We start from the raw sequence: 14,758 nt of genomic DNA, 5'->3' as shown, positions 1-14,758 counted from the left end.
GCACTAGAGCAGGTTTATGTATCATGATGACCAATGCAAGCAAATTATGTACATCAGAGTCGATGACCCGGAAAGAATAGTTCAATCCATTTTGATTCAATAAGGAAAAATATTATTAGTTTATATCTGTGATATTGAGGAGAGAGAAAGAATATGACAAATACAAACAAAGACAGAGGCAAAAACATATCGCCACATCCAGTGATGGTTTACACTGCAACAATAGGACAGCTAACACTATACATGTCTCACAGTGGCTCCACCTAAAATGTCTTACATTGCAAGCATATTTAGCAAACTTTTTTTGTATGATCATGACTAAAAGCTCAGTGTTTTCTTCAATGGTTCAAGCATTGCACAGGACTACGAGGGTGTACTACATCAAACACACAGTTAGGGGGCGCACAGCACCCATGCAGGAAACCTCATTGCCCTCAAGACTTGAAGCTAAACTCTTACAAATGGTTTACAAGATTTTTTTTCACCTCAGGTCCTTTAAATTGCCTGCGAGGCATGTTGTTAAAGACTCCATGACACACTGAGCTGTGAAAACAGAGTTTTCTTCCCTCCAAACTTCACAGCTTGAGGTGATAATGAGCAACCAGCAGTGTCAGCGGTGGATTACATGGCTTTGAAAATTTACACTGCATATGTGTTGAATCCAAGGATTCAGATGATTTATCCTTGACACAAATATCCCAGTTTCCTGCTATCCAAATTTGCAATTTCCTGGCCATTTACATTGCTGAGACACAGTCTTTAGTTTAACTCATGTGAACAGGTTTCATAATAAGAGGACGGGTGCTGTAGCTGATTAATGGCCCTGTCTGAGCAAGAGGGGGATGCCTGCTATGCATACATACAGAATGTGAGATTCTGTAATAGACCTTTTTTCATATCAGGTGCAAGGGAAAATAAGACCATTATACTCACTGGAGAAAACAGAAAATAAGCGCAATTAAAAAACCATTTAGCACAACTGATTTGATTATGCTAATTTAATATTTCAAGACATAGACACCATGTTTAACTGTATATATAACCTCTGGAGGCCTTCAAGTCAAATGCCATAGTTTCAGGACCTGCAGACTCCCTGATCCCCTCACCTTGGCAGCGCTCTTCAGCTGGTACATAGACGGATCGTCTGCTGCCTTGCCAGCGGCACACTTGGTGGCACTAATGAGCTCAGCCAGCGCCTTGGCCACATCTTTGATAGCATTTATCAGAACCACCTAGAGAAATGACACACAGATAGACACCAATTTGTTACATCTCAGCCTGGGAAAGAGACAAAACACTGAAAAAGGTTATCGCCATTCACGGTTCATTCTTCCATATCTCTGATAACACAGTGAATAAAGGACAAACAGAAAGCTGAGAGAAGACAAACAAGACTGGCTAACCTGTGTCTCGGGGTCATCAGATCCAATACTGGCAGCTCCCAGTTTGACCACATCTGTGAGCTGGGTAATGGTTTTGGCAGAAGACTGGGCAGCCTGAGCCAACCTGTCCTGACCGGAAGCCGCACCGGACACCAGCATCTTTGTGTCCTCCACCAGAGCTTTGGCAGTCTTCAAAATGTTTTCCCTGAGAGAGAAGATGTTGGAGGTAGAAAAAGAAGGAAGACAAAAGTGTTGGATATCCTTTCAATGACTGAAGCCCTGATCTAGGCATCTTACTACAGCAGAAATAATGATGTAAATGTGTGTAAATCACAGTCATCATATCAAAGACATTGAGGATAGGTAGGATCATGTCACGAGTCAAGTCTGTTATTACTCTAAAATTGACAAGAGAAACTGCAGGAAGCTGCTGCAAAGTTTCTTCTTGATTCTTAAGCGAGCTGCGTGACATCATTTTAAGTTATTCCATTCTCTTTCATCCTGCCCAGCAGGGCTTCTCTTCATTTCTGCTTTCATGATTCTTAAGTGAGGTACAGTACAATTTCACAAACAATTATCTCTAAGGATCTAGATTAATCATTTCTGGTCATAGCGGCATGTAATGTGCCAAGTCTTGTCTTGGATCATTAGATCTATATATCTCTTTGAACTATATTTATTCAAAAATAACTAGGCCAACAAGGTTTATCACAAGTCAGTCAGATTATGGACACTTTTACTAAACATTTGCACAACAATGTGGGATTTCATAGAAAATAACCAAAATAATTTCATTTTTTTATTAACACCTCGGGAATCCTGCCTCCAAGTAGAGTCTTTTGTTTAACCCCTTGACGCCTGAATTTATTCACAATTATATAAACAAAATATTATGTGTGTTTCTGGCTCCAAGTTGATGCTAAATTAAGTTGAGATTGTTAATTTGTCTATAGCATATGGAATAGATATAAATTTAGGTATGATGCAAATTAGCGACAACAGGCATTATGGTAAAATTCTTTACAAAATGGTAAAATTAATAAAACACAGTAGATTTCATTTATGTCACAAAGTTGTTAGAACTTCTAAACTGTAAATGACAAATACATGGATCTTGACAACGGCAAGAAAGAAAACACTCTCCTACTCCCTAACATTGACAGTAGTTTCTTTAGGGTTAGGGGTAGGGTTAGGTTTAGGGGTAGGATTAGGTGTAGGGGTAGGGTTAGGGTTAATTTTGCTTACGTGAAACGGATATATCTCCCACTCCGACCGGTCCTACGAGAAACCAGTGCATGCAAAAGGTTCCGAAGTATGTATCGCATGTAAACAGACCGGCATTGTTGGGAATACACACGCTATCTTGCCTGCAGTCGGAATGGAAGGGGTTTGATGCAAATTAGCGACAGTCGGCGTTAAGGGGTTAAGAGAAAGAGGAGTAAAGATGTACCACTTCCTCTATCTTTTAAACCCTGAGGGTTATTTGTAGTTTCTAACTCCAGAGACTTCCTGCACCCTGTTCACCAGCTAATATGTCATTCTGTCAGTTTCAGATGAAAGATAACCCAGAGGGCAAATCCTAGACTCCAGTCAAGTCTTGTACTTGTAGACTTAGTGATTGTTCTGCACAGTTGTATTTGCATGCAGACACAATCTGTCACATTTCCAGCTCTAACCTGTGGTCAGCGAAGGACTCGTCATTCTCTGCATTGAGTGTGCCGGCGGAGGCAAACATGATGGTGGTGTCCAGATCGGCGATGATGCCAGACACTGCGCTGGCTGCTGTGATGCAGGCCTGAGTGCCCTTGTTGCCTGCCTGGAGGGCCGAGAGCACCAAGGACACCTGAGGACACACATACATCACATCTTATAATCATACAGGTGAGGATATGCAGATCTGACCTAAGGCAGGAAGTGCATTTTACATACCGTAACTGTTTGAAAAGCAGCTGGATTAGTTTATTTTACCTATTTTGTATGCAACCAATTTATTATTTTTATATATATATATATATATCAATCAATTGGTTTATTACTACATTTTGGTCAGTTGGAGTGGACTTGAACACACCTTTACTGGTCAAAACAGAGCAGAAAAAAAGCAACACACTGCTATGGATTCTGACAAACACTTCCTTTTTGCATTGTTTGTGAAATGCATCTGCTTGGAAAGTGACAAATAATGCATTCAACTGAGAAGCCCAAAACACTAGTCGCAAGAGGATTCAAATTTTTGCTGTGACAGCAAAACACCATGTTGGCGCAGAGCAATGCACAACATCACTCACTCAGTGAAATGAGTATGTGTCAAACTGGTTTCGACTCCATTTGATTTCCTCCCAGATGCCTTAGTGGCAGGAGAAAATGATTAACTGATGTTTTCCGGACTCTTGCTACTAAAAGAAAATGACTTGACACTTGAAGTTGGGTTAGGAGATCAAAACAGAGCAAGCATGACATGTTACATAGACAACCTTGTTCTCTTCTTGTCATGAAGAGGTTAAGCAAAACCAATTTTAAAAAGTCATAATTTACAATCTATACAGAAAAATTGTGGGGATTCCCCAATGCTAAAATCTCTGAAAGAATTTGTTTGCATTCACAGGCTACATCGGTGCGATGTTGCTGGACTGCTTGAATAGGATTGGTGCAATACTTAAGCATGAATTATTTACAGTCTGCAGAGTAATGCATTTTGCCAAGGACAATGAAACAAACAGCCAGCCTTTGAAGCTAAAGCATGCCATAGCAAATGATTTCTTCCAAAATGTATTAATTCAGGAGGCATGTGATAAAATGAATTATAGAACTAACCCTCTTAAATTGTTGATTCCACGACAGCAGAATCACTTGGTGTAAACTACACAGCTAGAAAATAATGCTTTACTATTCCAGTAAAGAACAACATTGTACAGAGTTAGTTTGGAGTGGTTCATACGAGACCGGGCAGGAAAACCTCCAGCCCTGAGGGATTTTGTTTTAGTATACTTAAGAAAGGATAGACAAGTAATATATTTTGTTAATGTAAGGAGCAACTTAGATAATCAATATAGGATATAAATAATTAATCAGACAATAATTGACAGAACAATATACTGTATTTCTTAGAAATAAAAGATAACAAAATTCAAACCCAGATTAATTAATGATAAGATAATACTGTACCTTTTCTGTGACTGCACGGGCACATTCAATGAGCTCTCGTTTGGTGAAACCATCAGAGGGAGTGATCTGCAGAGCTCCAGCCTTCTGGACCAGGAAGATGCAGCCATGTCCGAGCTCCTGCACTCGGGTCTTAATCTGGAAACCGATCTGGACAACAGAGAACACGGTACAGTACACATTTACTGAGCTGTTATCCTTGTGCAGAAAAAGGGAATCCAGTTTGTGAGAGACAATTTAGATCACAATTAAATCAGTACTGTAAATGGTTAAACAGAAGATGTGTCTCAGCTCCATCATGACATTTCTCCTGTGTGCTAATTGTTCAAATCCCATTTTTTTTATACACATGCAGCTATATGTGTCAATGATGTAGTGTGTGTAGTATGTGCCCAGTCATTGGGTGACACTCAGGCCTTCCTCACCTCTTCTGGCTCAGCTGTGTAAGCAGCCAGTCGTCCCTGAACGGCCAGCTGGCTGTAGTCCACAGTGACCTGAGAGGCCAGGCCTCCCAGCTCGTCTGGACATGTCACTGATTTGGTCATCTGGGTGATAAACACACACCGACTGTCAGCCCAAACTAAAACACAAACATTTACTCCAATGCCCCTCTGGGCTCCTTGTTAATAAACAATACACAAAGGGGCTGCCTGTAAAATAATAATGTGCTTTATTATAAAGCGCTAAACGTGTTATATGACAGTATATATGACACAAAGCAGGTGGTAATGAAAATACTGAGGCTGGTTTTATTTTGATACTGAAAACATTTCATATTAAAGTTTTTCTTTTTTTCATCTAATCAACGAAAATGTATTCCAGAGTCACGGTTATATTTTCAAAACAGTTCAACAATGTAAGCAATTATTTTGAAGACTTACCATTTCCTGAGCAGTGACAGCAATAGCCTTAGAGTGTTTCACCATACTGGTCTGGTAATCTACAAATGAGCCCTCAGGTTGAGGCGGTGTACCTTCATCCAGCTAACACACACACACACACACACACACACACACACACACACACACACACACACACACACACACACACACACACACACACACAGCAATTTAAATTTGAGGTGGGATTGGTTTGCCCTTCACAAAAGGTACAAACATCTTCAAACATGAAGACAATCAATCAATCAGCTCTTAAATTGCTGTGGGTTGTTCACTCTAATCTACCCTTTAATTATAACAATTCTGGCAGGTGCGCAGGCATCAGTTCATCTGCACACCAACATTAATGCAATTTTACATTCAAATAAACACTCGGAATGAATGATAAGCACTCATTGATTGAGTTATCAACCAAATCCACTCTGTAATTACAGCTTTAAAATAGCATCAGCCACAAAAACATTTAATCACCAGATTGCAGTGCATACATTAGGTTTCTAGCATTTCTGCTAAATTAGATAGCGCTCAGCATCACAGAGAAGCTGAGGAGATGATACAGATGACGCCATGCGGGGAAAGCATGCTGGTGTCGAAATTAATCCACAATATCCCAAGTACATGATGCACGCTTAATGTCCTGAGTGAGATAGCACCTTAGAATCTGAGGTTAAATCACCTCTGCAGAGAGTGGCCATTATGTTGATGGATTATCTAATAGGATTATCTTCTTTTAATCAACATGTGACATGTTGGGTGACACGCGGACAAAACACACCATCATGCCGATCCAAAATGGACCACTTTCATTAATTATTCATGACGTGCCACACAAGGTGATGCTGTTCCCTCTGGTGACCCCCACACCTGAGGCACGTTTTCCACTCCTGCGATAAGTCTCACTCAGAGAGACAAGGAGGAATGTAATTAGTGGATGCTATTCTGTCTGTACTTGAGATAAAATGTTGTTTTCTTGCTTCACAACTTACTTGTTTGCCAGTAGTTTTTGACTGTTAATTGGAAAGATGGCCTAACACTGAATCAATTTCCCTCTGCTTAAATGGTGTCATTTGTATTAATATGCTAATCAGTAGGGTTGGGTATCGTTTTTTTTTTTTTCGATTCCGGTGCTAAATCGATACTTTTAAAACGGTGCCGGTGCCTAAACGGTGCCTGAACCGGTACTTTTCAATAAAGTTAAAAAAAAAAGAAGAAGAAAAAAAAATAAGGGTAGTAAACAACAGTCAGTGACTTGTTTATTGCTAAGGCCATGGTCAAAATCAAAGATTTAATAATAATGTAATAACTATAACAATAGCTTATTTCACCAGTAAATTGCTGTTGAACCCCAGATGGGAAAAGGGTATTTTACAATTACTGTGAATGCACCACGAGGCTACCTGTTTTAAGTGAATCTGTGTTGTTTAATTCCGACAATGGCAGCTGCAAGTGAACACACCGTCTGTGTTGTTTAATTTCGACAACGGCAGCTGCAAGTGAACGCACCGTCTGTGTTGTTTAATTCCGACAACGGCAGCTGCAAGTGAACGCACCGTCTGTGTTGTTTAATTCCGACCATATAAACATACTGTATATGAATTGCGACAACGGCAGCTGCTGCGAAGACTGTTACATCCCGCTGTAGAAGTCCTCCACAGTGAAATACAGTCACACTTTACACTGTTTAATGTTAGCTGTCAGCATTTTAACTGTGATTAATCCATCTGCTAGCTAAAGGTAGGCTAACGTTACATGCTGTCAGGTGTAGTGTAAAGTTGAGCACCAAAATGAGGCACCGAAACGGTTCCCTATTGGCACCGAGTTTCGGTACCCAACCCTACTAATCAGTGACATGTTATGGTGCCTGGGAGACACTGTAATTAAGGAACACAGGAACAGGAAATCATGAGTGTAAAAAAAAAAAAAAAAAAAAAAGAAAAAAATTAAATCTAAATTAGAAAATGTTGGTTGGTTTCCTGCCAGTTCTGTGTACTCTGTATTCTATGTAGTCACTAACCTTTTAACCGATATATTTGCCTTGTTTTCTCAACAGTATTGTGGCTCTTTCGATTGTAGCCCTTGCCAAAACAAGATATATACCTCTATTCTATGCAATTTTGCCAACTCATTTAGATCATGTCGAAATGGTAATGTGATGTGGAGTCGCAGAAAACCACAATTTTGTCCTCACTTAAATTTCGGTAAGCGGTGCAGCATAAAGTGGAAAAGGAAAACCAGAGAAGGATGTCTGGGCTTTTCTGCTTAGTCTACGAGACGAGTGGATGGAGGAGATGACTGTATGTAGCAGCTCTGAAGTTTTACTAGACAGTGTGAAGTAATTTGACCAATCACAATCTTGGTATCCAGCCAAACGTAAAGCTAATAGCCATGTTCCGGTGCGTACACTGAACCCAAGCATCAAACATCCCGCGAGACACACCGTGCCCAGCAACACTTACCTTGGCCATGGCCTCTGCGATGGACTCCACCATTCCTCCCACCATTCCCACTTCACTCGCAGCCTCATTCAGTGTCAGCATGATATCATCAACCGCTTCCTTCATGAGCTGGGCTGCCTCTGCTATGGCATCATGGGTATGGGATGCCTGTGAAGTGTGACACCAAGACTTAAGGGCACTTGTATATATAGGATTATTGTTACCCACCAAAACACAGACTCTATGTTAAAAACCAACTTGGCAATAAACCCAATTCTGATTAAATAAGTGTCCAGATAATCCTTCCAGGAGTGAAGCAGCAACATATAAGAAAGAGCAAAATGGTTATACCTTTGGGTTTCCTCCACCCTCCTTGGCAGCGTAGAGCATCTGCAGGGCAGACTCAGCCAGGGTCTTAGTTTGGTCCATGAAAGTCATCTGTTGCTGGTGATCCCTCAGCTTGGATGTTACACCCACAGAGGCCTTGATCAGAGGTTCAAAGTAACGGGCCAACTGGGTCACCTGAGGCAAAGGGGCGAAAGATTTTTTTTAATGAGTTCTGTGGGAATTCCTCAATCTCTCAGCAAATGCTAAATTTTCAAATGGACAAGAAGAGTTACAGTCAATGAACACCATCAATGGTCATTTAAAGAGAGAATAGAACATTTTGAGATATGTACTGGCTGAAGAAAGTGCATTGCCTATGAAACAGTAAAGCAAAACATATATTAAATGAAATAAATTTTACTATGGTAAGATATTGAATACTAATTTTGTCTTGACATACCACTCCTAACACATGGAAATGTGTAGTACTGCTACCCATTAAAAAAGTATTAATGTGTTGCTCCACAGCTACGGTATTTAAGTAAAGTAATTAACTCCCTGCCCTATATACCTTATGTCCTAGTTGGGAAGCTTCGCCTCTGGCAGCGGTGGAAACGGGGTCAATTAAGTGCCCAATTTCCTGCACAGTGGACGTCAGCTGCTCTTGTAGCGCCTGAAGAGAAGAAAAAAAGAAATTAGTTTTTGTCTTGCTTTTTTATGTGAGACAGAGGTACAGCCAAATTAGTCAGCTTCTAAAAAACAATAGGCAGGAAACTAAACAGGGAAATATTTGCCCCAAGCCAGTTCTAATATGTAAATTAAAACGCTTTATAATGCAACAAAACTGGTCCAAGTGCCAAAAACTGCTCTGTGCCCAGTTCTGCATTGAAATATACCAATCTCAGATATAGGGGCATACGGATCCAGGGGGGATGCACACTGTACTGCAGGTTGGCTACTACAGGGATCAATAAAAATATGGGTTTGCACTGTAGAAAATTTTTTTAAATGACATTAAATCCCTGCTTTCGCTCTAATGAAACTTGGAATGGACAGAAACCTAATTAAAACCACCAATACTAGATCCATAATTTAACAGAGACACTAAATACAACACAAACCCAAAAAAGAAAAGAAAAAAGCAACAATCCTACTGTAAAACTAAGAGGAAAAGTAAAAACAAAAGTGAGCGATAGAGATAAACAACCAGACAAGGACTAACAAATGGGAGACAAATGCAAACAGAGAAAGATACTGGTAGTTAGTCTGTGAAATTTTTTTTATTTCCCGATGGTTGCTTACCTCCAGTGAGATATCGTCCCTGCTGGCTAAGTTCTGGCTGACTGCTGCCAGAGAGGCCTGCTCAAGGTCCCGGATACATTTGTTGATGTTATCAATTGATGAGTCGCACTCCCGCTGGCCTGGGGCCTTGTCCCTTAGAATAAAACAGGAACAGGAAAAGAAGAGAAACAGAAAGCATTAAAATGATTGGAAAAAAAATTGAGAAGGAAGTTGAAGGATGATATATAAGGGTAGGGGGGGGGGGGGGGAAATAGGACAGAGAGGGTGACAAAGAAAGGAAAAAGAGACATATTGGAAGACAGAAAGAGAGAAAAGAAGTGCAAATGTTAACATAACCGTTAACATAACCAACACTTATTAAAACAGACAGGTTCCAGGATGTCTCTTTAACATCTTCTCTACCGGCTCCCTCATCTCATTGCTGCTCAGGTCACACAGCTGTAATGTGCCCTGAAGGGTCTCATCACTACACAGGCAGATCAAACTGGGCAGCCAAATTAGCTTTGAGGCCTCTGAGTGGTCTGGATCAGCGGCCACATGGGAATAATAAGTGTAGTTATACACCCATTTCCATGCATGGCGGCACAATAAAAGTAAAACTAAAATAAAACCTCACCTACGCGTGTAATGAGACTAACAAAGTAATGAGGTTGGCTTTTCCAGGATGCAGGAGTCCATTCCCGTTTGTGTTCTTTGGCACCGAAGTGTATCACTGAATTCTATGAAAAGGCCCTGGCCAAACTCCCAGTACACAATTTGCAGGCTATAAAGAAAGACTGTGATAAGGGCATCACAATTTGAGATGCTAAGCTGGCTGCGTGTGAATGCTAATGTGCAGATATTCCGAGCCAAGCAGGAACCTTAAAATGAAGGTCAGGTACAAAAGGTGTGAAAGAGGAGATTACAAATTTAAACTGTGGAGGTATATGAATAACAAATTTATCACGCCACATTACAGCATTTGGGCATCCTTTGTCAAGGACGCTGCATTAGTCTCACAGGCATTTATAGAGCAATGTATGAAAAGTTGAATGAATCAAAACTTAATTATAATTTTCACCTCCCATAATCCCCTTTGTGTATTCACAAAATAAATACATCACTGCAGGGAAACAGAGTACATTGGTGTAAAGATAGGGTAAATGATTAAAATTATGGTGTTTTTGTAACTTTCTGGAGTTTCCGCTGGTTGCTTGGAAACCTCAAAACAACAAAAAGACTCCAGGAAGTTGCTGCTCCTAATCGTGAAATAGTCTGTCACATAGCTACCCGTAACACCAAAACGTGTTGTTTTTACATTTTTGTTACAGATTAAACAAACAAAATATATTGTATTAATTAGTGTGCTTTGGAGGTGCTGGAAGGCAGATGTTTGTGCTAAGCTAAGCTAACCGGCTGCTGGCAGTAACTTCATATTCACCGTACTGACACAAGAGTTGTATATATGTACAAAGTATGTCATATAAGAACATTTCCCACAATGTTGAACCACTTATTTGCATGTAAAGTTTTAGCCATTTAGATACTGTATTTTGTCACCCATCCCTTTTTTTAGTTTCCCATTTGTTACATCAGAATACAATATCGCTCACTAACCGGATGGCCGTGATGAGACTCTTGATGGAGTCGGACACAGTGCGAGAGTGACCAGCCAGAACAGACCAGGTGGGCGGGTCTTTGGGATTGATAACCAATGAGCGTGCAGTCTTGAGCAAGTAGGTGGAGCTGTCAAGCATGGAGCGTGCTGATTGGAGGATGGGCTCCTGTGCCGCAAAGCCCTACAGAAAAACAAAATGACTTTTAGTGAGGATGTACAAATGTATGCATTTATTACAATATCCTGTTTGTTTTTTTCCAGCATCTGCCACAATTTGTTTTTACAAACCTCTATTGGTTTAATAATACATGTAGGAGCTGTGCATGAATACTACGAACACTAATGTTCACATGGCTTTACCTCATTGCTGATTTTAGCTGGGATGCTGGCAAACTCTGGGTTGGAAGCAAATGTTGTCAGGTTTTCAACAGCCTCGATTAGGGGAGCCGTGGCGACTCGACACTTGCTCCTGTTTTCATCCGAGAAATCACCATCTAAAGCCTAAAAAAAAAGTAGAGAGACAGAATATGAAGGCGCATGCATTTTATTTTATTTAACTTGAGTGCCTATTAAAGTTATCTAAGCCAAGAGTCAACAATTAAACAAAGCATTGAAGGAGGTTTGAAAGAAATTATTTGTGGGAACAAATATGAGCCAATATGAACCACGATTACTCAACAAATCCTACTGCATCCATAGCTATACTGTGGTGATCCAATTAGGGGACAGAGACAACCTTTTGACAAGACTGGCAAAGAAATCCTACCTTGATGGTTTTGACCAAGTTGGCAGTGCTGTTGGCCACCTCCTTGGCAGACTGGACAAAGTGCCTCTTGGCAACTGGGTTGGTTGTCTTGGAGGAAGCCAGACGGCAGGCGTTGCACAGTGCCGAGGTGTGCTTAGCGACAATGGTGGCTGCAGAGAGCACCTGCCACATTATAAACAACAAGATGTTGAATTAGTAACTGGAATTTTATGTAAATCATATTCATGTAAAGTCCAGCGTTTGTACCACCGACATTTCTATGCACTTAAAAGGTATTTAGTACTGTACTGTACTAGCATGCACCTCCCCTTAAACTAGGTTTAGACTGGCACTTTGGAAAGTGATTTATGTAAGAATGCTTTGGTGGGGGGGGGGGGTGCATATAATTAGACAATATAATTGTCCGCAACAAATAACAAATAAGGTTGAAGAAAACAAAGGTGATAATAAGGACAATATTGGACTTTCAGACACAATTGGTCACTTCTGCAACAGGTATTGCATAACATATACAATATATACACTTAAATAGTTGCTTTTTGAAATATTCCATTCAGCACAAGAAGTGGACATCATTAAAAGGTGTAAAATGTCCAAAGATTCAAGGATTCAGGCATCCTTTTTTATACAAGACCAAGACATGAAATAAAAGCTGCATGTATTCTAAGCAATAAAACAACCAATAATCACAACCATATATCATTCTTAAGGTTTAACATTCCTTCCATGCAATGCTCTAAACTGAAAATAAATCATACTCTGATCATTCTGCAAACATCTATTCTAATCCTGTTATAATGTAGATCAGACTGACAGGATTTTGGATGATTGCTATAAAGAGAACACTAAGTGCATGTACCTGGGAGGGACTACTGTCTGGGTCTACAAGATTCTGACAGGCCATCTGGATTGCCTGGTTGGCTTTGGCAAACTGGATTGGATCCACCAACCCCTGGTGCCCTGCCTGACTGTTGGGATCGGACACACCCACCAGGAAGGAGGCCTGTGGGGGAAAAAAAAAAAAAAAAGCATGCACCAGCATTGCCACTACCAACAAAAACTCACATGATTTAGTAGCTCCCGTACTGTGCGAGACGTTTCTTCACATTATGTACCTGTCCCGCAGCTTCAGTGAGGCCACACAGGGCTTTTGAGGCTGATCCTACACAGTCTCCAAATGCCGGCACATCTCCAGTCTTGCAGTTCTGAGAAATACCTGCCATAGACTCTCCTAGGACCTGGACGGAACAAAGGAGCAGGTCAGCGAAAAAAAAAAAAAAGAGAGGAACGCATAGGATTCTAAGCTCTGAGTGCTTGGGTGTTTGATCACTAAGCGGTTTGATTCGCAGGCCTACCTTGGAGTTCTCCATCACACTCTCAATGCAGTCAAAGTAGGAGAGGTCGCTGACCGGCTCGCTGGGATTGTCCAGCATTCCTCTGACAGCCTGGGAGATGAGTGAGCAATATGAGTAATGTTTCACAGGTATTATTATTTTTTTTTTTTTATTATTTTTTTTTTTTTTTTTACAAAAATCACAAGTAAATACAAGGTTGTAAAGTTTTGTTTACCTCCAGTTCTCTCAGGGCGTTGTCACACTCATTCTGGCCTGGAGCCTGCTGTGTACACAGCGTGATCAGCTGGTTAATGCTGTCAGTCACTGATCTGAAACAAGCAAACAAACAGAAAAAATAAATAAATCACAACCTGGTAATTGAACGTGTACGGTATTAAGTGTTTGTGAGTATGCAAGTTTTTACATGTGTAAGCACATTTACTGGAGGTTCTTGTGCGTAAATAACAAAGCCTGAGCATGCATCCTTGTATACATCTGTATGCCGGTGTTTGTAATTTTTAATATTCTCTATATTATAATAATAATAATAATAATAATAATAATAATAATAATAATAATAAGGAACATTCCATCAGCTTTTCAATCAGGCTGCATCCTAACAATTTCAACAAGGAATACCTAGCAATTCTAAGAAACAAATATTAGATACATGTCAATATATATACTATAGATAAAAAAATAAATAAAAAAAAAACACAATGTGTAGGTGTTGTATGAGGCTAGTTGTGGTACCTTGCAGCAGCAGCTAGCAGGTTCTTGGCATTTGCTGCTGCAGGGTCTACAGACAGACTCTTAGCTGCCAGCAGCAACTTGCTGGAAGCCATGGAGATGTTCTTCAGGTTACCAATCACCTGCACCTGGTCGTCCTTTTTCTAAAGTGACACATTATGACATCATCAAACACACAGACAGATAAAATATTTCCATAGAATTTGAAACCCTATTTTGTCCACATGCAGGTCTGAGTGGTGACATTTTAATTGATATGCATTTTAAAAATATGCATTGCCGTCTGAACTAAATGGAAAAAAAAAGGCTGGTAGAGCCCTATTTATACACAACCAACAAGACCGACCTGAGTGTGCCCGGCCATCTCTATACCAGCATCCAGGAACTCATCAAAGTCTTCGCTGAACTTTCCAGAGGCAAACGCTAGCTGGCTGCTGGAGCCTCTGGACGCATGGACCACCTCGCCTGCTGACTGGTTCAGGTCTGCTGCCGTTTGGTTCAGCTCGCTCTGGGCCTCCTGAAAGGACTTGGAGGCTGGAGGGATCTGCACGGAGGACACGGAGTAGGAGCTCACGATGAAAGACAGACATTTAACTGTAGTTAAATAACATTTACATATAGGTAATGCCATGTTTATTGTAAAATGTGGATTGTGGAGCACGGATTTAAGATAATTTAACAATTAAAAAAATACCATATCTACGCACCGCTGATACGGTTGCAATAATGCTGTGTATGATAATAATAATTGTGTCTGAACTCAGAACATTATGTAAGAATGGCTAAAAAGTAGAGTGAAATAAT

At 40.4% G+C, this 14,758-nt stretch overlaps 1 protein-coding gene across 2 annotated transcripts in view; it reads right to left on the bottom strand.

Moving 5' to 3' along the window:
* Window positions 1-14,758, bottom strand: part of tln2a (talin 2a) — a 101,785-nt gene that overhangs the window by 11,887 nt on the left and 75,140 nt on the right. For both annotated transcript variants that reach the window (XM_028570559.1, XM_028570654.1), the window contains exons 31-49: window positions 14,301-14,498; window positions 13,958-14,097; window positions 13,440-13,533; window positions 13,226-13,315; window positions 12,986-13,108; window positions 12,730-12,873; window positions 11,871-12,032; window positions 11,465-11,605; window positions 11,104-11,285; window positions 9,508-9,640; window positions 8,777-8,878; window positions 8,230-8,400; window positions 7,900-8,046; window positions 5,426-5,527; window positions 4,970-5,089; window positions 4,548-4,694; window positions 3,059-3,225; window positions 1,404-1,587; window positions 1,107-1,232 (exon numbers count right to left, since the gene is read on the bottom strand). In XM_028570559.1, coding sequence (XP_028426360.1) covers window positions 1,107-1,232; window positions 1,404-1,587; window positions 3,059-3,225; window positions 4,548-4,694; window positions 4,970-5,089; window positions 5,426-5,527; window positions 7,900-8,046; window positions 8,230-8,400; window positions 8,777-8,878; window positions 9,508-9,640; window positions 11,104-11,285; window positions 11,465-11,605; window positions 11,871-12,032; window positions 12,730-12,873; window positions 12,986-13,108; window positions 13,226-13,315; window positions 13,440-13,533; window positions 13,958-14,097; window positions 14,301-14,498 — 2,673 coding nt within the window. The remainder of the gene's footprint in view (window positions 1-1,106; window positions 1,233-1,403; window positions 1,588-3,058; window positions 3,226-4,547; window positions 4,695-4,969; window positions 5,090-5,425; window positions 5,528-7,899; window positions 8,047-8,229; window positions 8,401-8,776; window positions 8,879-9,507; window positions 9,641-11,103; window positions 11,286-11,464; window positions 11,606-11,870; window positions 12,033-12,729; window positions 12,874-12,985; window positions 13,109-13,225; window positions 13,316-13,439; window positions 13,534-13,957; window positions 14,098-14,300; window positions 14,499-14,758) is intronic.

This window comes from Perca flavescens, chromosome 1 (genome assembly GCF_004354835.1).
Source record: "Perca flavescens isolate YP-PL-M2 chromosome 1, PFLA_1.0, whole genome shotgun sequence".
Classification (NCBI taxonomy): domain Eukaryota; kingdom Metazoa; phylum Chordata; class Actinopteri; order Perciformes; family Percidae; genus Perca; species Perca flavescens.
The sequence above is the reverse complement of the archived record's forward strand: the minus strand, read 5'-3'. Positions and strand labels throughout refer to the sequence as shown.